General features: G+C 34.1%; 1 protein-coding gene across 1 annotated transcript in view; it reads left to right on the top strand.

Moving 5' to 3' along the window:
* Positions 1-25,740, top strand: part of LOC147079054 (membrane alanyl aminopeptidase-like) — a 59,292-nt gene that overhangs the window by 18,976 nt on the left and 14,576 nt on the right. The window contains exons 9-15 of the mRNA XM_085955775.1: positions 955-1,098; positions 1,562-1,640; positions 3,171-3,324; positions 12,030-12,059; positions 20,981-21,494; positions 22,434-22,604; positions 24,485-24,793. Of these exons, the coding sequence (XP_085811901.1) occupies positions 955-1,098; positions 1,562-1,640; positions 3,171-3,324; positions 12,030-12,059; positions 20,981-21,494; positions 22,434-22,604; positions 24,485-24,793 (1,401 nt within the window). The remainder of the gene's footprint in view (positions 1-954; positions 1,099-1,561; positions 1,641-3,170; positions 3,325-12,029; positions 12,060-20,980; positions 21,495-22,433; positions 22,605-24,484; positions 24,794-25,740) is intronic.

Here is a 25,740-nt window from a genome sequence, read left to right as displayed (position 1 = left end):
TACAATTTTACGTACTTTTTATGTAACCTTTATAAATGCTTAAAAATAATGTAGTAATGTATAAATGTAGTACCTAATGTAATAAGTAATGAAAGTAAAATGATGGAACTTCACAATAGTATAATGTAAAATTGAAAAGAACAAATTTAAAAAAAAAAAAACATAACAAAGTAACGTTATTTTGCCATCATTGTGATTTTTTAATAGATTTTCACTTATTTAGAACTGTTAGGTTGTGATTATATTATTGTGCTGCACGTCACGTACTATCACGTGACGTCACAGTAAGCAGCCGCTACGGGAAAAAGAGTTACCTTACACTCTTCTTGGTGTTTGAAATGTTATCAGACTGATGCTCCCATCCCGTATCACATTTTGGTTCTTTAAACGAACACTGTCAGTTGTCAGCAAAATCTGCCTAAATCACTAGAACAAAAATGAGGTCACCTCACATTGTACTGCACTGCATCGACATCTGCATGACTCAATGAACGTTTTTTATACATGCCTACACATATTCGACTTACTTATGTAAAAATCGCGTGTTTTTCGTTTTTAGCGGTTGGCTCTATGTATTTTCTTTAAGAATGTTGTCTATTATCTATGGTCTGTAGGTTGGGTTCTGTTCAAAATATTATTGAATTTACAGAGACTCGTTACTAGGTTACTTCATCATTGAATTTACAGAGATTGTGTTCGTTCACAATATTCTGCAAAATGACGAAACCATAGACTAAATTTGTCGTCGTGACAGCGTGACAGTACGCGACGTGCATCTCAATATAATCATAACTTTACTTTCTTCAAATTATATTTCTTTAATTAATAAAAGTTTACAGTTTACAAAAATGTAAAAATTAATCCCAGGATTCTAGCATTTGGATCCCAGGAATGGAAATCATAGATAGTAGCTACGCTGACACATGCATCATGTTGTAATTATATCGGTTACAGATATTTGAAGTATAGTATCGAAGGCACGGAGGTAAGAGATCAGGATCGTCATCTGGTGGTGGAATCAGTCATCAATGCTGGAGAGACAGGACTTCCATTGGCGCTCAAATTCGTCAAGGATAACTTCAAGGAACTGAAAAAAAAGTATGAAACCAATAATATGATTAATCGTCTCTAAAAATATTGAGAAGTTAGAAACAGGTATACACTTCCCATGTCTAATCATGCAAGATTGTGATAACAATGCTATGATATTGTACTTTATGTTTGAAACGTCAAAATAACACGTTTAACAATATTCTTCTCCTGGCGAGTTAATTAGATAACTTCTCGACCTGTTATGCTATTGTGACGTTAGTGACGACGCTCACGGGCGAAACACGGGTACCAACCTAAAGATGAACTTTTTACATAAAATGAAAAAAAATTAATGTCTTCATTCTGTAGTAGCATTAGTCCCGCTGATCGTTATTGTCATCATTATGACGAATAAATACTAACAAAACTGACAAGCACATAGTCTCTTGAACAAGCTACTGCCGTATGAAATAGTGTAGGTACAATATCTACTATCTTTTAAACTTTTGCATCTTTTTATTTTTTACAGGGTGACGTCACTTAGTGGTACGACAAGAATAATAGCAGCTCTTGGAAATAGATTGGTCACAAAGGAAGACTTTATTTTGGTAATTTTATATGAACATTTAACATTATTAAATCTACTAATAAACTAATAACTAATAAAAATGTACACGAATAAGACAAGCTGTTATAGGTATATGGGGTCGGAAATCCGGTGCACCTAACACATGAAAAAAGTATGGGGCTCATTTGAGCGGAGCGTGCTACGCGGTATCGTTGGAGTCAGGCGAGGAGTCGAACACAGTCAGGGTGGAGACAGAGATATAATAATGCTTTTCACATTTTACAGTCTACCAAATTTTGCAAGATGCCTGGGGCACGTATAGGTGCAGGATATACGAATCAGGCATGACAGATTGACATCCGGGACGCTGGGAGGCAAACGAACATCTAGTCGAACTCGTAGAAGATAGATGGATAGTGTTGAGTTAGATTTAAAGACATTTGGCGTCCAAAATTTGAGTAAAAGTATCGTATGCCTTATACCACATTAGGTACCCAAAGAATTTGGACTATAAATAAAAGGAGTCTTATACGTCTTATAGTTCTGTTATGATATTTGAAATTATTTTGCAAGTATATCGATCTCCGTATTTAACTGTCAGATGGCGTTGGTATTACAACGAAATGAAGATTACTGTATTTGGAACATTTTCCACTGAAAAATTGCATTTGCCCAAAACTGTTGGATGGAACCTTGTTATTCTCAGGGGTCGATATTATGAAGACGGTTAAGTTTGTATTGCCATCCCAATTTTCTTGCACAAGAAATGGTGGTCATTTTTTATGTTAATTGTGACTCAAGTGTTTTTACAGGATTTTCCAACTGAATTATAATGCTAAAGTGTAGTATTTATTATTGACTGCTTATCTACTCATCGTGACGGATTGTCTTTTTTTACACCCTGTAAATTGGCAAAAAATGTCATAGCCATGGCCCCTACAAGGGGCGGACTGACAGGGCTCTAGCCTAGGGGCCCGGAGTCAGGGGGGGCCGGCGTGACGGGTCGACCAGATAAATGAGATAAATCCACATCTTAAATTTGTTATAATAGTAAAAAAGTCGCCTGCGGCGCTATCTTGCTTTGGAGTTATTTCCATTTTAAAATATACAGTTGTTGTGACATGTTGAATGTTACTCGACAGCTCTATAATTCGATATGTAAAAAAATCGCTAAAATACACTGAATTTTATTTGACCTAGAACACCATTTGGAAAACAATACTGTAGAGCGTCAGACTGCCTTTAACCTTAGCGATAGGTAGGGGCTCCCACCAAAGATCCTGGTATGGGCGCCCGCTTCAAGATGTGGGGGCCATGGTCATTGCAGTAGGGTGAAGTACTCTGTAAATAAACCTGCAATGTGAAGTCACTTTTAGCTAACGTAATCAATGGACCAGTGGTTCTTTTTTTGCTTCAATTTCATATATTTTGGTTCCATCTATAATATAGATTATATAAGAAGGTTTTTCAACATCTTTGATATTGCCGAAACTTTTTAAAATTCAATTTTAAGTAAAATGTATACCACGCAACAATAATATTGTATTTATAATATATAACACGTTTTCAGTTCACGGATTTCGTGGCCGAGCATACTGGCAGTTTTAACGCAGCCGAGAAGGCCACCGCAGCCATGGCCATGGAGACAGCAAGCTCCAACCGGAAGTGGCTCGAAAACACCCTTGATGATGTGGACTCATGGCTCCTCGACAATGTCACTCTTGGTGCGACATCCAACGTGGTTTCTGTTACATTATTGGCTCTCTGCCTTACAGTTGTTAGATATTTTACTCACTAATTAAGTTATTTTATTTGAGATAAAGGGCTTGTTTACACCGGCTTAGTACCGCTACTCCCAACAGGCTGAATACTAATGCATATTATATTACCAATGAATGGGTACTAATGATTAGCAATAAGCCCGTGTAAGCGAGTGTTGATGTAAAAAATATATTAGTCGTACTATTATTGTATATTTTCGTATTATTTTATTGTACCTACACACGTGAAGTAATATGCAAACTTCTCGAACGAGCATGAACGAACATCTAATGTCAAAAAATTGTAAAAAAATCGCCATCTTTGATCTACTGCTTTACGCTCGTCTGGTTTGTCATAAAAACAATGTTTTAAAAATATTATATAAATACCTACTTATCAATATTAGGTAAGTACCCACTTGTAAATATTGTACTTATATAAATAATTTCAATAAAAAATATTACATATTTACTGTTTTTAATCGTGTTATTGTTATTTTTTTTTTTTTATAAATTACATTACTTTTATATTTAATAAACATTACAGAATATTTAAAAATTCAAAACACAATACATAATCTGGAACAACCTTTAAAACACATAGGTACCTACCTAAATTAGACAAAGAAATTCTAGAAATAGAATATAATATTATAATAATATCAAATTATGGGACTTATCCGAATGCCGCGCCGTCTCGGACGTAAAAGCATCTATTCTATACACAAGGCTGCTATCGGCGGCTATTGAGGATAGTTTATTATATTTATCATACTTAAATAAACCATGCTTATAATACAATACATTTAATGAATCGGCAAAATCTCATTCATGCACCCAGAGGCATACTGAAGCAATGATACAATCTGAAAACTAGTTGAGAGTTATAACTGGAAAACAAACAAGCGTGCGTCAGAGTTTAAATAATATTGCTCACGAGAAATTTATTCAAGAGAATAGAGAGAAACTTCGATCCATTATGGCTTCCATCAAATGTTGTGCCACACAATATGATCTTCTTACTGATGAATGTTTTCAGAATTATGTATGTTCAATAATTAGAATATTACATTCTTAAATCTTGTGAATTATTCGTTGAATAAACGAAATAGTTAATTAAAAATTATTAGCAAGTTCAAGTAAGTTGCAACAGAAAGATCCGTGACGTCGGTTAGTAATTAAAGTAATAAGTACTTTAATTTAGAATACAAACATCGATTGCCTACCGTAACTCAATTTAGAGATCGCTTATGAAGAGGTATTAATAAGGCCAATAGTTAAAATTTGTCGCAATTAAGCATGGCAGTCGTAGCATAGCGGTAATGAACAGGGCGCGAAACCCAAGAGACGCTGGTTCGATTCCAGCCGGGTGTCTTACTTTTTTCGAAAAAGATTTTTTCTATTGGGTATATTTTCTCATGAGTGTTTTCATAATTATGTATGTTCAATAATTAGAATATTACATTCTTAAATCTTGTGAATTATACGTTGAATAAAAGAAATAGTTACCTAATTGACACAAGTTTCGTTGGAATTAGCATCAAGTAGAATAGTTAGTGTGCCAAAGTCCGTAAAGAAACCTTGATAGTAAATGCTAGGTATCCATAAAGGCATCTAGAGGAAGAAAGGTAGAGTTGCCACTTCATAGCTTTACACTTCAGCTCTTGGATGAAAATGGTGTAATACATTCTAAAAATATTAAAATTACATATTATATTATTGCTTTATTTATTTATTACTACATAGATTAATAGAAGTGAATATCATTTTATATACTTTAATGCGAGATAATCAGGCAAAGAGGCTTATCAGTATAGTAAAAAGTGCAAAGTTATACTCTAACTTGCAGTGATGTAAATGGTTAAATAATGGTTTATTGAAGTTAAGTTGAAGCATTTTCTAGTTATGCTGATAACTGGACTGGGATTATAACTGAAATTCCGGGTCGAGAAGGTAATATCGGTTTTTATCTGATTGAGGATAATACTATGTAGCCAGGACTTAAAATTGAGAATCAGAACAAGGGGGGACATGCTCGTCGTAGGTCAAAATTGAGTTTTTATTGTAATTTCAAACCATGATCCTGGACACCCCTTAAACGTTGTAGATAATCTGTTTATATAATTTTTGTAATAAAATAAAAAATAAATAAAAGTAAAATGATATTGACGCGCGTGTTTGAACATGTACGGTTTAAAAAAAAATAAACAAAATCGGTTAGGTGCAAGTTCAAACACGCGCGTTAACATAATTTTACTCCCTACTTTAATTATAGTTTGTCAATTTATGGCTACGGCCGTACGTTGTAGCTTAACCACTGGGAAATGACAAAAGAAATGGCGTATTTCAAAAAAACACTACCTTATTCTTAGGTCAATAATTATTATAAAGCAATTATTATTCGTAGGATGTTTATCACACTTGAATGGTCAAAAACATAGCTTATAATGAGTATCTTTAGAATTATCTTCAAATGTGTTAATCTTGCCGAATTTCGAATAATAAAATGCCTAATTCTTGTCAAATTTGGGATCACAGAGATTATCAATATAATTTTTTATCGTGAATATTTTACAAGAATTATCTCGTCACAAATTATACTAATGGTTTTATAAATGCGTTTAAAAATTAATAAATGTAAAAAATCTTAACACCACTGCACAGTTAAAGTACCGAAATATGACTATATTCTAAAACATTAGAGCGAGAGGTTTAAAAGAATACTATTTTATGTAACAAAAATACTTTATGCAGTCATCAAATGTTTAAAATAAATATGAGGGATAATAAGGCTTCAAAATTATATAAATAGATTATCTACAACGTTTAAGGGGTGTCCAGGATCATGGTTTGAAAATACAATAAAAACTCAATTTTGACCTACGACGAGCATGTGCGCCGTTAAGATACTACGTATTTTAGGAGTGGACACTTCCAGAAGCAATGCTTGAAATACGTGTCCGGAAATTTGTACGTATTCAGTTCGCCGTATCACAATTCACGGCGAAATGTTGTATTGGAAATATATGGCCGTATATTAAAGACCGTCCAACCTCTTTGGGTCGTATAGTACTGTCATAAAATTATTCATGTCTAAATAAAACGCGGTTCTTGTCGGTTTACACTTTACAGGAAGCCAACAGCAAACAAATTTTGAAAATAGGCGATATACTGGATTATTTGTTGGGTTAGTTTAGGTTAGGTTTTCATTCATGGATTCATGAATTTTGTTAAAATCAGTTATGAAAATTGAATTAATGTTCATATTGAATCTAATAAAATTGGAGACCGTATAGTACCTATACGGTCATCTCTTTCCGATAGAAAGCCCACGGCGAACTGTGCTACGGTGAAATGTTTTACGTACAATTTACATTGTTACATTACAACATTTACCCAAAATGTTGTTTTTTTAGTACGTCATATTAAATATTATAAATAAATCTTAGCGCTCCATTACTACGCATAGTTCTGTTTGAATTAGTATTTGCTTAAGTACAGATATTAAGCATTTTTTTAGAATTATTTAGGTGCAGTGTGAGTTACAATACTTGGAACAAGACAAATTAGATAGATAAGACAAATTAAAAGATTTCTTATCAGATTTATTATATTTATATACTACGTAGGTACTAACAAAATTTAAATCAGGATTTTTCTGTGACTTACAATTAGAAATATACGAATTTCTATTATAATAGATAAAGTTCACGTTATGTTTTACTGAAGTATTGGTATAAAATAAACCCATAGAGAGAATAACATTTGTATGGGGGAAATTATTACACATTTTCGCTTCCCAAACTCGACATTGTTTATCCATTCCAGTTGTCAATATTATTGTATGTTTACTTTAGTATAAATCAATCACAATGCTACCAAAAGTATCATTAAACTACCCGTATCTTAAGGTCATAATATTATGGAGCTAAAGATGACGGTTTATGCAGTGGCCGTTTTGTTTGGTGCAGATGACGCAATCGATTCGTCAGAATGGGGAATAAAAATCGGGCCTCAAACCTGTTTAAAATGATTAAATTATACTTACCAAAATCTTTATTAAATTTTGTCAATCAGTAAATTCAGTGGATATCTGCTCCTGAGAAATTATCAGGTGTAAAACAGTGCTGAAGCTTCACATACAAACGTAGGGCTTCGTGATACGCTTGATTAAGACCGAGTGTGGTGCGGGGCGCTTGGTTTGGATAGTTCATTGTTTGTGTTACCAAAACTTTAAAAATATGCTTTTGCACAAATCTAGGAAATATTTCTCAAATTATACCGAAATGCCTTCCAGTAATATTAGAAGGATGGTCTGTAGCGACCAGCGTTTTTATTTCCAGATCTTACGCAGCTTGCGAAATTTGCATCTGGCGTTAAATCTAGCGTTTTTGGACATCTCTAATAGCTTAAAACTTACTATAGAAAAACTAAAATATTACACCAGATTTCCTTGAAAATTAACACGATTGCATTTTTTAACTCATATTGTACCAATAAAACAAACGTGACATACAATATTTTAGCGATGACCAAACTTTGTCCATACAATTTTAGCAATAACTCTGTCTATGTTCTTATAAAAACCAAGTAAACTGGCAAATTAACTTAAAAACAAGAAAAAAATAAAATGACAAATCGTATAATATACCGCAAAAACCTTTTCTTTTGTTTTTATTACATTTATGTTTGTTGCCAGCCGGAATTTTTAATTTAATTTCTGCAGGCTGTCAGGTCCGTTGGGTCACAAAATACAGTAATTTCCCGGTGAAATTGCATTATTTCAATAGTAAGTTGAATGACGTTTCGAAATAAATTCAATCATTTAGTCAGACAATACATAATATATTATACAGATGAATTGTAATCCCTGGATTATGTTAAGCCTATATGTACTATGTCAAGTAAAAGATAAGCTAGAATTATTTGACATCATTTTAATCGCTCACGCCAAAGATAAGAATTTATGATCAAAAACACGTAGATATGAAAGTGCTTTTCTGATTATTTCTGGAAAAAACATTGTGTCGAGCAATCACCTATTAATTAAATTTCCCATTCAACGTGAAACGGCAAATAATTTTCAACTATAGGTGCGACGAAATTTTGGACTCGCTGGCAATCGGAGAACGAACGACGAGGTGCGAACACGTCAATTTGTTTCGTGATGGCGACGGGGGTATTAATTCTTAAATCGTATTAAGATGACTAAAAACATTACCAATTTACTTGAGAAAGAAAACACGTCAATGAATATATTATTATTGTTACTAATAGAACAATAAACAGAACATTAAATGGACGCATCTTGGATTTATATGACAAATTATATTTCGTTTGGCACGCGTCATTAGCAAATTCCACGCATCGCCTAGCCACGATCTTTTTAGACCATGCCTAAACTGAGGTATATATAGCCTTAAGAGTTTTTCTCATAATGATAATAAATTATAAAATACAAATAATAATTTTAAATTTAATTTTCCACCGTAGCCATAGTTCCCATATGTACAGCTAATGCATAATTTTAGAAAATGAAATACACAGACAGAAACAATCAAATGTGTCCTCCAAATTTGGTTACTCTACGAAGACCGTGTGCGAAATTATAGGCCTATAGGCCGGCGCATCTATTCTATACATAAGACCGCTATCGGCGGCTATTGAGGGTAGTTTATCATATTTATGTATTGAGGAGTTAATTGTTACAATAAAACAAGAAGTGTCAATAAGTGCTATGTTTAAACAGCACCTCTCTTGGCTATGTTAGTCTTTAGAGCGAGATAGACAGTTTAGACGGCTAACTTATTGTAATAATTAACAAATATAGTGGTTCTCGTGGTGCAGTGCGCAAAGCGCTGGCCGTCTACCCGAGAGTTCTGGGTTCGTTTCCCGGTGAGGACACAATATTTATGTGTTTTTCTCAAAGCCTGTGTGTTTGTGATTGTTCAAAAATCACTAACAACCAACTTGTACGAAAAAGCAAAGACATGTTATTAATAATTCTAAACAACAAATACCTCAATATATAAATATGTTAAACTACCCTTGATAGCCGCCGATAGCCATCGATAACAGCCTTGTGTATAGAATAGATGCGCTGGCATGTCCAATGCGTCGATCGCGGGGTGGATTTTGGTCGATCGCACCGTAGAAATGAAAAAGGGGTGTGTGTATTGGTGTATTTATTTAAGCAGTCAGTTGTAATATAATATCTTAATAATTTCATTGAGGTTTTGATGAGGAAGCATTGACCGAAACTATTATTTTTCCTTTGTTTTAACCAACTTACGTCATTTTAAAATTAACTATGAGGAATCCCATCTGACCTCATTGTATCACGTGATTCATATTGCATCACTCATGGCCTGCTGCATGAGTGAGAGAAAGAGTATAGGTATGTGAATCTTGGGTCTTTGCATGTTAGGAGAATATTTTCACGAAGAGTACAATGCGTACCACAAAGGAGACAAAGAGTTTTCAACAATCATTTTTACGACGAGTGGGAAATTGGTGTTTTTTGTAATAATGAATGGCATCTATTTTTGAAGTAAGTATTTCAACATATAAATATAACATATAATATTTCAACTGTCAGACTTTTTACTCATTTATACAGACCTACAAAAAAGAATGGATGGGGGAGCCACAGTCGAAAACTACCCAATCAAGACTCGCAACTGGACAGAATCCGAATGACTTTTTCAAAATGGCATCCATACGGTAGTTCGTAGTTCCATTTTTGACCGTTCTTTATAGGAGTGTAAAGTATTCATTTCGAAGGGTCGGTATAATGATGCCATGTTTTAATTAATGTGAGGCGTAAAATAATGTTTCAGCAAGTAATAATGTAAAAAATCGGCTGTAAAACTAAACAATCAATCAACAAACAGATATAATACGTTAACTTATTGAAAAAAGACAATGGGTGGTAGTAAATCACCGCCTAATTAAAGATGGACATGTATGTTATATAATATATACGATTAATAAAACCCACAAGACGACGACACTGGTTTTTCCAATAGAATCTCACTGAATATATTTTTTATATAAGTCGGACTCACGATGTTTTAAATAACTATGCCCTTACTTTTTCATACAAGGTGGTTGGGAGAGTTAATTACATTGATGTGCAGTTGATTATGTTCCTCCATTTCTGGGTCGAATCAAGTGCGGGTCCAAAATACACTATCGTCACCTCTACTTACAATAAACGGTCTTAGACACGCTCTTGCCTGCTTTCTATTTAACGTGACCCTTGAAAAGATTACCCATGATGAATTGAAAGCCAATGGCATAATATTCCATAAATCAAAACAGTTATTGGCATATTATTATGCTGACGATATTGATGTCATTGGCTGGTCCTCAGAAGCCCTCGAACGGGCATTCATTTCCGAAAAGTCAACTGCTACAAACATGGGTCTCCGGATAAACAAAAGAAAAACAAAATACATCCCAGTTCTCCACAGTGCCACAGATGATAATGACACCTGTATTATTGGCGGTGATGCTTTTGAAATTGTGGATTATTGATTTTTTATCTAGGATCCCTTGTCACAAACACTAATGTCGAATTCTCGTGAAAATAATTTTTCTTAATTTCGAGAAATGAAATAAATCGAGTAATCACAGCCCTCGTCTAGGCCGACTTGACAATACCACTGGATACGAGACGAGAACAACCTGACGATTGCTAACTGAACAATTTCCATCTTGGTAAAGATGAATTAAATGCAAATGAACATGGGACAAGAGGGCACGGAAAAAATATCAAACTATATAATATAAAGAAATTATGAATGACTTGTGAAAAAGTTATCAACAAGGTATATTTTTTGTTCTGATTTCATTTGCGATACATACACTCAGTGGCGGCTCTAGCATTTTTCACATGGTGGAATTAGATATTACGAACCAGTATGTATTCCATAACACAAATAAATTTATTATTCCCTTATTAAAAAAAATACATTTCTGCATTAAAACAATACAAAACTGAAATATTACCTAATATTATTAGATATGTATAATATTATTGTTCAGATAAACAGGGTGACTGGATGTTCACGCATTATTAATACTCACATTATGTTTCAAAAGTATCCACCGCAGTATTTACTCAACGCACACAAAGATTTCAAGCTTAATATACGTATAATATGATTGTACACATCACATTCAAATATTAATACTGCAGGTTCGTATGAGATCGGGATGGTTGGCGAAATTACCGCCGTTGGCCGTTGATTTTATTGTTAGGACACAAGTCGTGTCCTATCGGTGGCAATAAAGATGGGATTGGCATAGAAATAATAAAAATAATTTACTTACTTTTTTATACATTCACAAAATATAAAATGAATTTAGGTAGGTACCTACATATTTAATTAATTGCTACGTTATATCGATTTACTTGTAATACAATAAATATATCGGATAGTTAGAAGAAACCGCTGATAATTTTCATTTAATTATTACCGGGTACCATCCCCTTCAGCCCCTAAGGTAGAACCGCCACTGCATACACTGTTTGGAAATGCCCGTTTTTGTCTTATCAGAAGATTATGATATTGTGTTTAGATAAAAATCACTGCAGTGACAATACTTAAAGATTCATTTAAATCAAACTGTTACCTGTTTCTCACAGATAGTTGTATCATAAGGTTGTGGTAGCAAGGGTATTAAAAAACACGGTAAGTCACATTTTTTTAAATATTATATAAGTATTTCCTTACTTTTGTGGGGTCCTCGTCTTCCGTTAAGCCTACCCTTTTCAATCCTAATGGCTTTTATAAATTAGTTGATACCGTAGTTCTATAGGAAAACAACTCAATATTTAAAGGTTTTGAGTTAATAATTCCATTCGAAGTAGAAAGAAATTTTATTTAAAAAAAAATGTCAAACAATCGAATAACTCTTTCTGGGCTTAATCACTAATTCAAAAATTTTACGAACCGGAGCGCTCAATAGTTTTCTGAAAATATTAACACAGTTATCTAATTTTATGTATATTTTATAAAACTAAATATGTTAGATTTTTTCTTATATGGCATAAATAAGCTCAGATGGTCAAATTATTTTTCCCACGAAACGGAGCGATAATTTTGGGGATTTCATAAACTGGAACGGCGCTCCGGTGCGCTCCGCTCCATTTCGAGCCCTGTATAAATGTCTGGGTTAATTATTTGTTAAATTATAAATTTTCATAGGGCATTGCTAAATTTATTTAGACTAAATAAAACATAATTACAAGATAAAAAGAACTTTTTATATACAACGTTTTAAAATTTTCTGTTAATTAAATCATATAAACTTGACTTGACTAGCTTAAACGATCAAAAAAAAAAATGTACTTGATAGAAATAATACTGAAATGTCGTATTGATTTCCATAGTAACGCACGTATATATTAATAATTTAGTTGCTAGGACCCCAGACCCATAGCAATCAATAATGGTGTCGAAATAACTTTTCATACAAAACAGAATTAACTGAAAATGAATTCAATTCTACTTAAAGATGGCTAAAAGTATTAAAAAAATGCAATGGCATCGTGTTCTGACCAAGGCACGAAATGGAACGGAACACACCGGACCGCCGTTCCGGGTCGTGAAATTTGTAAAATTATCGCTCCGTCTCGTGGAAATAATATGTTGACCGTCTGAGGTAGATAGGCCATAGAATAGAAAATCTCTTATTTTTATAAAATACACATACGATAACTATGTAAATATCTTCATAAAATTTGTCGAGCGCTCCGGTTCGTAAACTTTTCCATTTCGAGCGCTGGTTCTGATATATTCTAAATGTCTAGCTAGTCTGGAAGTTAATTAAAAATCGATTGCAAGATTTGTACCGGACAAAGAACCACCGGATAAATAAGAATACGAGCTAAGAAAAATGTAAAAAACACATTTATTTAAAAAATAAAGGCTTTAAAATTGAAATGAATTTGTGCAAAAACTTCAAACATCATTATCATTGAAGTTTTTTTGAATAGTTTCCCTATTGAACTATGAGTGAGGTATCGATATAGAGAGTTTGTTCCTGTGCAAAAAATGGCATAAAATGTCGTTTCCTAATAGTATCTATAATAAAATTATTTGTTTCACCATAAATTATATTCTACGCCAGTGATGTCCCTAGGCAAAGTGTCGCCCTTAAATAAACCTAACTCTTTTTAGTGTTTAATTTTATTTATATTGAACAGATATGAAAAATATTATAAGCTTTTTCTCGGGTATCTAAAAATTAGCACACTTTTAAAATAATTGTATTAGGCAATGAGCGTCTTACACAAAAAAGTTTCCACGAATCCTATACTAATCCTATTTATAATATTCACGATATTTCTTTAATTTTCCACCCCTTGGAACGTACCGTTTCTAAGCAGTACCTACGTGACATGTCTACTTATACGAGTCATCACTGTGACAATACTTGCAGATTAACGATATTTTTTGCATTCTAATTGATTAAAGTTTTGTACATACATAATTTTGAAAACACTCATATAGAAATAGAAAAAATCTTTTTTGAAAAAAGTAAGACACCCGGCAGGAATCGAACCTCCGTCTCTTGGGTATCACGCCCTGTGCATTACCACTATGCTATGACTGCCATGCTTAATTGCGACAAATTTTAACTATTGGCCTTTTTAATACCTGCTCATAAGCTCTCTTCAGATTGAGTTACGGTAGGCGATCGATTTTTGTATTCTAAATTAAAGTATTTATTACTTTAATTGCTAACCGACGTCACGGATCACTCCAATATATTTTGTTGTAACTTACTTGAACTTGATAATTTTAATTAACCATGTCTTTTATTCAACGAATAATTCACAAGATTTCAAGAATGTACCATTCTAATTATTGAACATACATAATACCGTAACTCAATTTGGAGAGCGCTTATGAGCAAAGATTTTTTCTATTGGCTATATTTTCTCAAGAGTGTTTTCAAAATTATGTATGGTTAATAATTAGAATGATACATTCTTTAAAACTTGTGAATTATTCGATGAATAAAAGAAATAGTTAATTAAAGTTTTGTACTTTTCCATTTTAGTAGTTTTTTCGACCCGGGTTTCGCTTTTCGGCATTGTCAGGCACTACGCTTACACAACAATGGTTACTGCAGATAACAATAACTTTTTTTCCGACCATGTCCGATCCTAATAGGATCATATAGACCTCCACAGAGTGTAGGTTTGTATTAACAGATTTTATTTTTACGAGAAATGGATGTCAGCCACTTGCTCAACTCTATTAGGTCCATACTCTGACTCATACACAAATTGAAAAACATTATGTGTACCCTCGACACGATAGACCGGCGCTTAAGCCACGCGGCCATCGTAGGTGGTTTAGGTTTGGGAACTTACATTCAAATAAATTAATTTATCAAATAATCATCTAGAATGGTTAACTATAATACTGAACTCCAAAAAAAATTTGTAATAAGAGATTGTGATCCCGGACAGAATTTTCAATCATAGGATTTCGGGATCGTATTGTCGATCTCAGGATTGGTGAAGACAAAATACTTGTTATCTTTTATTCATTTTTTTCCTTATGTAATTATTTTCAAAATTAATAAAACTTATAATCATTTTTTTGTATTATGTACAAATATAAATGAGTTTTATAGGTAAAGTCCGATTTTGAATTCTCTAAATCTAGGAGAAAATAAATTGATAATATGAACTATTAATTTTTCTTTTTTATAAAAACTGGACAACTACTCTCAATCTGTACCTATGTAGCCGTGTTATGATGAAAAGTAATAATTTTTAACATTCTGTAAAAGCAAAAAATCCAACCTCCGCATTTAATTTTTTTTTAATAAAGTAGTAAGTATGTGATATCAGCTTTTTGTTTTGCCCAAATAGACTAAATAATGACGATTGTTGTTGTAATAAATAACAATTAATAGATATAGTATGGTAAGAAATAATGGACACAATACCATATTATTTACTATTTAGTAAGGTAACTCATATACTTACCTACATAAAGAATATTTTTTAGTAAAGCAAATCCAGGTTAGGTGGGTTTTTTTCGTGGTATAATAATTCGACAAGTTCATTTACCCACGTAAAAGGAGGTGAATGTGATTTTTTTGACAATTTGCTACTCAGGTGACTTTATGATCCGTACACAAAATATTGAAAAAACGTTGATTATCTTAACTAATGTATACACATACAACAAAATATAAATAATATTATGTTAATTAGAATATCAGTCACGTATTTTTAAAAAAATAATTCAACACTATTCTGTCATACATACTAGTGCCACAAACTAGCATTTCAAAAATATAAGTCATCATAATTCTTAAGTATAAAATATAATTCTACACGTGAATTACCATTTAATTATATCAATCCTGGCATCACACTAAATTATTGAATCATACAATCAAATTTCTTAAAATGTTAATATACTTTAAATCAGTGCTCCGCAACCGGTGTGCCGCGAGACGATGCTAGGTGTATCGAGGAGTATTGGTTCAAAACAAAAACAAAAATAATTTTGTATATTAGACAATACTTACTTAATAGCCAAATTTACGTACATGGCTAGTAATATATTTGAGCACCTGCATGAACTTAATAAAACAATGCAAGGTCAGAATGAAAATATATTGACGTGATCTGATAAATCAGAAGAAGGCAAGGATCTCTACAAATGTACGAAAGGACCTACCATACTACAAATGAAAACAAGCAATTAATTTTGGATCCGTCTCAACTTAAATTTAACTTTGCTTCAAAAGAAATTTCATCATTACTTTCATACAATCTTTACGACTGGATTCGAAACCATTTTGCAACCTATGTCAAAAATTCTATAGAAGCGCTTATGCTATTTTCTGGATTTCCGTTAATAAAGAATACCCTCGTATTTCTGACAAGGCTACCAAACTAAAGCTAAAAACTTTTACGTTTAAGTTATTTTATTGATAATACAATACATGGGAATATGTACATTTGGTTCTTCGTCGTGTGTTATGTATAGACATTATTATTTATCAAATAAGTATGTAATGCAAAGAGATTGAAAGACTCCAATCTCTTTGATGTAATGTAATTTTGGTGCATTTGGCTATAGCCTGGAGGCCCAAACTCAGGGGGGACGGCGTGGCAGGTTAAGCAGACAAGATAAACACAAATTACAAATTTGATCTAATAGAAAAAAAAGTCGCCTTTGGCGCTGATTTACTTCGCTGGCATTTATATTTTAACACATACGATTGTGGAATACAGTTTATTATTATTGTGTCAATACTAGTCAAATAATTATTATTAACCCGAGAACTAACCATAAAATTTAAGAAGATGTATTAATAAATACAAAAAATTGCTAAAAATAGAATCAATACGATTAATTTTACCTCGAACACCATTTGAAAAGCGCTATTTTAAAGTATCACACTGGCTTTAACCTTAGCAATAGGTAGGAGGGGCGGGGCGCCCAGTATTCTGGGCTGGGGTCCATGTTGTGGGGTATAAATTGTTTTACGTGTGGTGTGCCGCGGAATTCTGGGAAGACCTTTAGTGTGCCGTGGGTGAGAAAAGGTTGCGGAGCATTGCTTAAAATGACATAGCATCGCAGGGAACTTTTTTGCTATTAGAGCAACTTCGTGGTGTCTGTTTATCACTTAATTGGTCGACCCGCCATGCTAGGGTTACCAGGATAGAGTCCTGTCTGACCTTCCTTTTTTTGCGGCATGATGATTTTACGGTGTCACGTTGTTTTAACGCCATATGCACACATTTTGTAAGCTGCTTATTCATAAATGCTAAATCTGGAAAGAAAAACGATAAGTTTGCAACGCTGGATTTTTTGTCTCATTTTATGTTCAGGACAAGTTTTCCCCCAACGTCCTTTAATATCGTCATATTTATCAAAATTGTCAACCTGTGTCTTTTAAACACCAAAACTAAAAATATATTGTCCCAAGTAGCACGGCTCTATTAGGAATTAGGTAGTATAATATTTTAGTATGTATCTATATTTAGATATTTTTATAAAATGACGCGTTGTTCTAGAATTTATAACAGGGATTAAACGTACTTATTTACACGGAAAACAACATTATCTTAATGACAATATCTTAATGACATTGATACAATAATAATTATTGGCATGAAAAAAGTGCGTTCAAATAAAGGCAAGTAGTCAAACATTAAAATCTTGACAATAAAGTATTAAATTGATAAGAATTTATGACATTTTAATCATTCCTACTTCTGATATATGCAGAGGTTATACTTATTATTTTTGAACACTAAAAAAGGCCAATGACAGTGGTACTGTAGGGAATGAATATTGCAGTATTATAGTGAATTACACCCATGACGGTCGCGCGGCTAAGCGTCGGCCTATAACGTCGTGGGTCCCAGGTTCAAATCCTGGGTCTGGCAAGTACACATATTGTTTTTCAATTTGAGTATGTGTCAGATTATGGACCAACTAGGTTGACCAAGTGACCAACATACACTTCTCGGAAAACAAAAATCCGTTAATAATACAAACCTCTACTCTGTGGAGGCCCATATGATCTTATTAGGATCACATGAATAGTTTTGAGGAAATCACATACATGTATTGTGCCCACACTAGGAATCGTACTCGAAGTCACTGGATTTTCGCCAAAGTGCTAAATCAATTGAGCCAAGATCATCCTATCTAATTACGACGAATTTATCTAGACCTTGAAGTGCTTAAGAAATTGTAATTAAGGTAATTGGTATTTTGATTTAAGTCACAGAAACCAATAAACGTAATTTGTAAAGCGCTTCAAGATGACAATACGTTTAGTAAATTTAATTGTGATTACTGGTTAGAGGCTAAATTACTAAAACGCATTGGCATGAATCCGGTAGATGTGGGTTCAAGTCATATCCGTCGTCATATATATTTTGAAAGATTTTTTCTAGTTGATATATATATATATACTAGCTGACCCGGCAAACGTTGTTCTGCCATATAAATTATTTCTAGTGAATATTTTGGTTGTTAAATAAAAAATAACGAATGTATCGTAAGTGTATGGGGATGGGATCTATGACAGAAAGAGGAATGGAGCACTGTAGACGATGACCGCCGATAAAAACAAAAAAAAACATCAACCATTCATTTTCTCAATTCAAAATGAGTAATGATGTTCATAATGAATGAATTATCTGTGACAGGATCTCGTTGTTTAATGTTTATGCAATATCCGTCTTGTCCCTTCCAGAAAATTAGCGGATATCGGAGAGCGTCCTATGAACGGTGTGTGTCAGCGATGAACTCCAGATTATTGTTTCTTCTTCGAATCACGATTTCTCGCGTCGATGTGCGGTCGCCAACTATGATTTCAGCAATGTCGTCAACAACAGTCGCATTGAATTGACGTACGTGCTCTCCAGCTGGTGTTTTATCAGGATTGATGACAATAGCGTGATTGTCTCTTTGCAATTCGTGCATGTGTGCTTTGAAGAATTTCAATAATTCATTGTGCTCATTCAACAGGGCGTCCAGTTCGCCGAATTGAGGCTATTGTAGCCGCAACGTGCATCCACATGATTGATGTCCTCACCATCCGCGCCCATGAAGTAGATTTGTAAAAATGTATGTGGTTCGTTTGGCATTGGCAGCAATGAGCCTACTTTGTGGTATACTTGGCCTTTGATTTTGAACGTAGAATGGAATTGTTGACCATTTGCCGCAGTATTGTGAACTATTTCTGTTGCTCCGGACGAAGTCATTTGGAAGCATGAATTGAATGTGCGAATGGACTTCAGGAACAGGTTTGAATCTGGAACCGTGCCGATGAGCAAGCCGTTCAATGGTTCTGGTGGTATCTCAATTTCTGGTAGTTGCACTTTTCCTGATGCGCAACACATCCCGGCTGACTCATGTTTGAATTTGAGCGCATGACAATGGGGACATTCTTTGTCCATAGCACCAATCAGCACTTTCGGATGAGCGGAATATTCAATATCTGGCTCGTACTCGAATGCGAGACGAAGGAACGAAGCGGATGTAAATGTTCGATGTACTTGTTGGCAATGTCGGTCATTTGCTCTGCGTGTATTAACTACGAACCGGCGCGCTTGGCTCCGTTCCAATTGTCGTTGTTGATTTCGTTCAGCTCGTACCTCTTGTGATTGAGATGCACGCAATTGTGACATGCTTACAGGCACGTTTTTGTTATCTTGTTTGATTTGTTCGTCTGTTCTTTCTGCTCTACTATTTCGCATGTTTGTTGCTTTATTCGTTTTACGGCCCAAATGGCACCCCTTGCCTCTTGCTGGCATTGTGCACTGTAATACACGCACATAAAAATAGATAAATAAAATAAATCGTACAAATTTTTGCACGCACTGCGTTGTGGTATGCCGAATGAAATGTCAAAATGACGCGACGCTTCTCTTGAATTCTTCTCGGACGTAGCGCCATCTGTCATTCAACAACATAAATAATTTCGTTCTGTTTGACGACGGTTAAATTTGTTCATAGAAAAATAATAAAATCGTGATTAAAAAATGGGAGGGTGGGGGTAGGAGGGTGAAAATTTGGGGTTATGGATATTTTTTATGCCAAATAATAAAAAAAATACAAAAAAAAAATTGTCAAAAAAATAAAAGAAAATTTTTCTGGATAGAGATACCCTAATCATCTAGCGGTATGAAATATACTTGTTGACCTATTCTCATACCTAACAAATATACATAAAAAAATTCATAAAAATCGGTCGAGCCATTTCGGAGGAGTTTAACCACAAACATCGTGACACGAGATTTTTATATATATAGAGATATATCTGAAGACTTTTCAAATTATCTATGTTATTATGACCTTATCGGGAATCAAACCCGGGATCAGCCAGTGCCTTACATATTTATTAGTCATCGACACGACTACCCAACGTAGTCCTTGACTGCCTCTGGGAAACGTCTCCGCTTCCTTATTATGTCTACCACAACCTCTTTTCACTGACTTAGCCTGAAGGGATCCATTTAGGTCTGGTGCAGTGCTCGAAATGGACCGGAGCGCACCGGAGCGCCGTTCCGGTTCGTGAAATCGTAAATTATCATATTAAATTAAGATTCAATATATATTAGAATTAGATAAAAAATTATCGCAGGAAATTTAATTTTCTACAACTTCATTTCAGACATTTTTTCTGAGAAACGATTGTAAGAGAAACTAGAAGCAAATTTTCGACAAAAAGAGTGAGGTAAAAATGATTTTTTCGAAAATTATCGATTTTCAATAACGTATATCTCAGAAACCGTTGGGAATTCGATAAATATGTATAGAAACAATTTTATAAGAAACTTTCATTTTTATTTGAAACATTTTTTTGCATACACCGTTTCCAAGATATAAGCGGAAAACCAAAAAATGGAATCTTTCGACCCCCCGCCCGCCTTTAGCTCACTTCCCAGGGACGGGGACTTTTAGTATGTTTACCTACTAACTACTTCTAACAAAGTCCTGAAGTCAAAATTGTGACATATTCTATGCACTCACCCATCTTTTGAGCATTCATTGGCTGGACTACACATTGCAGACTGTGTTTATGCATTTAATGCGTTTTTATTTTGTTTCAGTTATGGCGGTAAAGTTTCTATTATTAATATGCCTCTGCATGGTCATCCAATGTCTATTCGCAAACCCACTCCCCACAGATGACGTGTTCTCACTCATGAGACCGACAGCGACTGATCCAGGTTACAGACTTCCGGATGACTTCGAAGTCCTGGAATACAAATTGACGCTGACTCCATATTTTGATACCGGAGACGCGAAAGCTTTCACGTTTGTAGGAAGTGTCGCTATATCTGTTAACCCAAAAAAGGTTTTTTCGAAAAAGATAACAATGCATTCAAAAGACTTAGAAATAAATAAACAAATAAGTGTCATGGACCAAGATAATAATGTGGTTCTTTTAAGAGACACGGAACCTTTAGAATTTGACAAAAAATACGATTTTTTTACCATTCACCTGAAAGAGGATTTGGAAAAAACCAAGCAGTATACGATTACAATACAATTCACAGGAGTGATACGCGAAGACATGAGTGGTTTTTACAGAAGTTCTTACAAACAAGAGGACAAAGTGAAGTAAGCACAATTTGCGTCGTATATAAATTTAAAGATTAACTGACATACAAAAACGCCAACTCCTTAGAGTGGTCGAAAAAGGAAATTGTCTAAGCCAGGGGTGCCCAACCCAAATCGTTTGGTGGGCCAAAAAAAAACATTACTGAGCCACACATAAAAATAAAACAAAGAATTTATTCAAAACATTTTTTTACCTTATAATTAATGTGACACCTGTTTTGTATATTGTCTGGTAATTTAGCCGACGAGCATCGCATTTGATTGGTCGTGTTTTCATCGAACAACCAGATGCGATATTTCGTTTTTACTACATTTAATTTCGAAAAGAACGATTTGCAGCGATATGTAGTGCCAAATTAATGCTGCTGTAATGCACAGTGCTAGTCGTTTTAATTTTGGAAATTTATCTTCGAGGATATATTTCTGATAAAACTTAAGCTTATTCCCTTCGATCGTGCACTTTAACTGTATGCTTTATTGCAGTTTTTTAGCTCAATTAGTTAAATTTGGAGGCGCTGATTCCACCTCCACGTTAAATGTGGTAAATTTACGATATATTTTTTTAAATTGTATTGATACCAAAATGCAAAATAATATAGAAAGCTGAAAACTTCAATTGGGCTAGGGCCGCGGGTTGGGAATACCTGGTCTAAACCGTACTGATCGATAATTTTCTAAAAATATTGAAGCGCATACAATTTTTCTTACCCATATAATAAGATATTTCTTCTTCTTTCGTCGTTGTCTACTAAATCAAATAAAATTCATCTAACACTAATGAAGAATAGTTAAATTTTAAAATGTGTCGTTGTAGAACACAGTATTGTTAGAGATTTTCTCTTTTGTTAATATAACGGGATGTTTAGGGCTTACCACTTTTATTCCAATTAAGAATTATTAAAATGATACATTTTTATATGATTACTTGGTTTTTTAAAGATGGATGGGTACAACACAGTTCCAGCCTGTCCACGCAAGAAAGGTGTTCCCGTGTTTCGACGAACCGAAATACAAGGCGATTTTTACAATTACCATAAACCGTCCTGACGAATTCAGCACCTCTCTATCAAACATGCCAATTGATCCGACTAAAACTACACGTACGAGTATGTAAGTATTTAATCAGTTCTAATTCGAAAAGTGACTCTTACCGTTCAAATGAACGTCAGTTTGGACGACCTCTCAAATGACACTGGTAAAGTGACTGTAGTAGATACTATGTATGTATATATATTACGGTACAAACACGCACCAAACTCGATTTTTACCGAGAGTAACACATCACAATTCACAATGTGAAGCATCGGCAGTTGTTTACGCCTAGGAATGTCTCAGGATCAGATACCCAAGACCGAGGTCACTGCGCACTCAAGTGTAATTTGACAGAGTTTTTCTCCGACCATTTCCGATCCAAAAACGATCATATGGGCCTCAACAGAGTGGGGGTTTTGAATTAACAGATTTTGTTTTTTTTTAACGAGAAATGGGTATCAGCCACTTGCTCAACCTATTAGGTCCATACTCTGACTCATACACAAATTGAAAAACAATGTGTGTAGGTATTTGCCAGACCTAGGACTCGAACCTGCGATCCTCGACTCTATAGGCCAGCGCTTAAGCCGCGGGGCCATCGGGGGTACTGAGACGGGGGTGACTAAGTTTACAGAGACTTAATTTAATAAAAGTGCCCATAAGAAAGAGGAGCACGGAGAACCAACCAAAAAAATAATTAAAATATAATACAAAAAAAAACATAGCTTAAACAATACGGATGCCAAAGACAAAGCTAAGACGCCGTAATTATTCGAAAAGCTACAAAGTTGACTTCTGTGGCAATCAGGTCGGACGGCCCGATAGATTTTTGCGGTACACTGTTATCTCGTAAGGCAGGACTGTCAGCGATTTTTTGACGCATTTGACACTTGAATATTTCAAAGGGGACCTCGAAATAGTTCAAATTCATTATAATATTGTTCAATTCTACCAGAATTGTAGAAAAAAGTGTATTAAGTATTTGTGTATAAAGCATAACAGAATCCTTGCGACTAACATCAAAGGGGCTTCTATCATTCACTCAAGCATATATCTAGTACATACTTGTCAACATAAAATAATCCACTAATATTATTAGTTATGTGTTATTATTATCATATATAATAATAATTACTATGTTTAGTCAAAGGGTGTGATTCTAGGGTACATTGATATTTTACTGGATATATTAGTAGGTAATTATTGGAATTTATGATTTTTATTTTTTTTGATGGCGGGGGGCCTCAAAATCAGTCATTGCTTCCGCAAAAAAAAATCGAGCGCTCCCGTTAGTATTAAAAAAACCATTAAACACTACGAAGTAATCAAACATCTTTTCAGTACATTAAAGAAAATTGTTGCGATGAAGTTACAATTTGTATGAACGAACGAAATATTTACTTACATCCTAATTGAATGTGCTATTAAATAACCAAATTTTATATATAAACTGATAGGTATGAGAAAAACACTTATATAAATATTTTTTCATTCAACGAATAATTCACAAGATTTAAGAATGTAACATTCTAATTATTAAACGTACACTGCGAGGTGTCTTACTTTTTCAAAAAGTCTAATTATTAATTAGAATGTTACATTCTTAAATCTAAAAAAAATAGTTAATTAAAAATTATTAGCAAGTTCAGGTAAGTAACAACAAAAAATCTTGGAGATTGGGAAAAATCTTAGTAATTAAATTAATACCTATTTTGATTTAAAATACACGAGCCGATCACCAATAGTAGCTTTTAAAAGTTGTCGCAATGAAGTATGACGCCTTTAGCATAGTGGTCTATGTGCATGGGCGCGATACCCGAGAGATGCAGTTTCGATTCTTGCGGGGTGTCTTTTTTAAAAAAGATTTTTTCTGTTGCTTATGTACTTATAATATATTTTGTCAGAAGGGTTTTCAAAATTATGTATGTTATAATTATAAATATCTTCATATTTTTTAGCCCACCCACAAGGACCAGTGAAACATTTTTTCCGACTCCTAAGATGTCTACGTATCTGGTAGCGTTTATAGTATCAGATTACGTCGCTGCCAAGCAGACCACAGATAAAAAGTTCGGCGTTTGGGCCAGACCCCAGGCCAGTAACATGGGTGCTTACCCTTTCATCACGGGTCAGAATCTTGTCAAAAAAATGGATGAATTCACCATGATCAAGTACTACGAGATGAATCCTAAGATGAAGATGGACCAAGCAGCTATTCCTGACTTCTCAGCCGGTGCTATGGAGAACTGGGGATTACTTACATACAGGTATATAGTTGAACTAATTATATATTTATTTTGTTTGTTCCTTCTTCTTCGTTGTTTCTGAGCCAATTTGTAATAGATGTTTACATTTTTGAGAATCTTTTTTTTACGAAATAGTCTGAACTAGACTTATCTGTAACTGGATTTTCATCAAAGATGTTGAAGACAATATTATTTACTGGGTTACTGTCTGGGTGAGGCTGAAATAAAGTACACTGAACTCCCTTTTTACACGGTTTTTACACGATTTCGAAATGACACAGTGCAAAGCCATCAACTCTGAATGCATGTTGGAGACCAATTTGGCCAGAATGTGTTAAAACATAGTGAATAATTTTTGATACCTTTGATTTTTTTAATTATTTTAGTGTATACCTTTTTTACACGTTTTTTTTAACACGGTATAGGGTAGAACCAATTAGAACGTATCTACCGTGTAAATGGGGAGTTCAGTGTATTGAGAAGTATGGGAGACACTCCAACAACTGTTAAAATTTGTGTTATTTTCAATAGTTACATCTGCACATCTTTTCTATACACAAGGCTGCTATCAGCGGCTATCGAGGGTAGTCTATCATATGTATGTATTGATTCGGTTAATTGTTATAAAAAAATAACCGTCTGAACTGCCAAAAAGTGTTATGTTTTAACAGCACCTCTCTTGGCTGTGTTAACTTTTAGAGCGAGATAGACAGTTTTGAAAGTTTAGACGGCTAACTTATTGTAACAACTTTAATAACTCAATATTATATAAATATGCATGTGCATGCTGGGCATAACGCGAAAGGACAAAAAGAGGAATGAGTGGATAAGGAAGCAGACAAGGGTTTGCGATGTAATAAAGTTTATTAAAAGCCTTAAATGGAGATGGGCTGGACACATAGCTCGAAGAAGAGACAATCGTTGGACAAATCTAGTCATCCAGTGGTATCCAAGAAGTACAAAACGTC

Source organism: Rhyacophila brunnea, unplaced genomic scaffold (assembly GCF_057557595.1).
Source record: "Rhyacophila brunnea isolate RB1 unplaced genomic scaffold, BYU_Rbru_1.0 scaffold_10, whole genome shotgun sequence".
NCBI classification, from domain to species: domain Eukaryota; kingdom Metazoa; phylum Arthropoda; class Insecta; order Trichoptera; family Rhyacophilidae; genus Rhyacophila; species Rhyacophila brunnea.
This window is presented reverse-complemented; position numbering and strand designations above follow the sequence as displayed.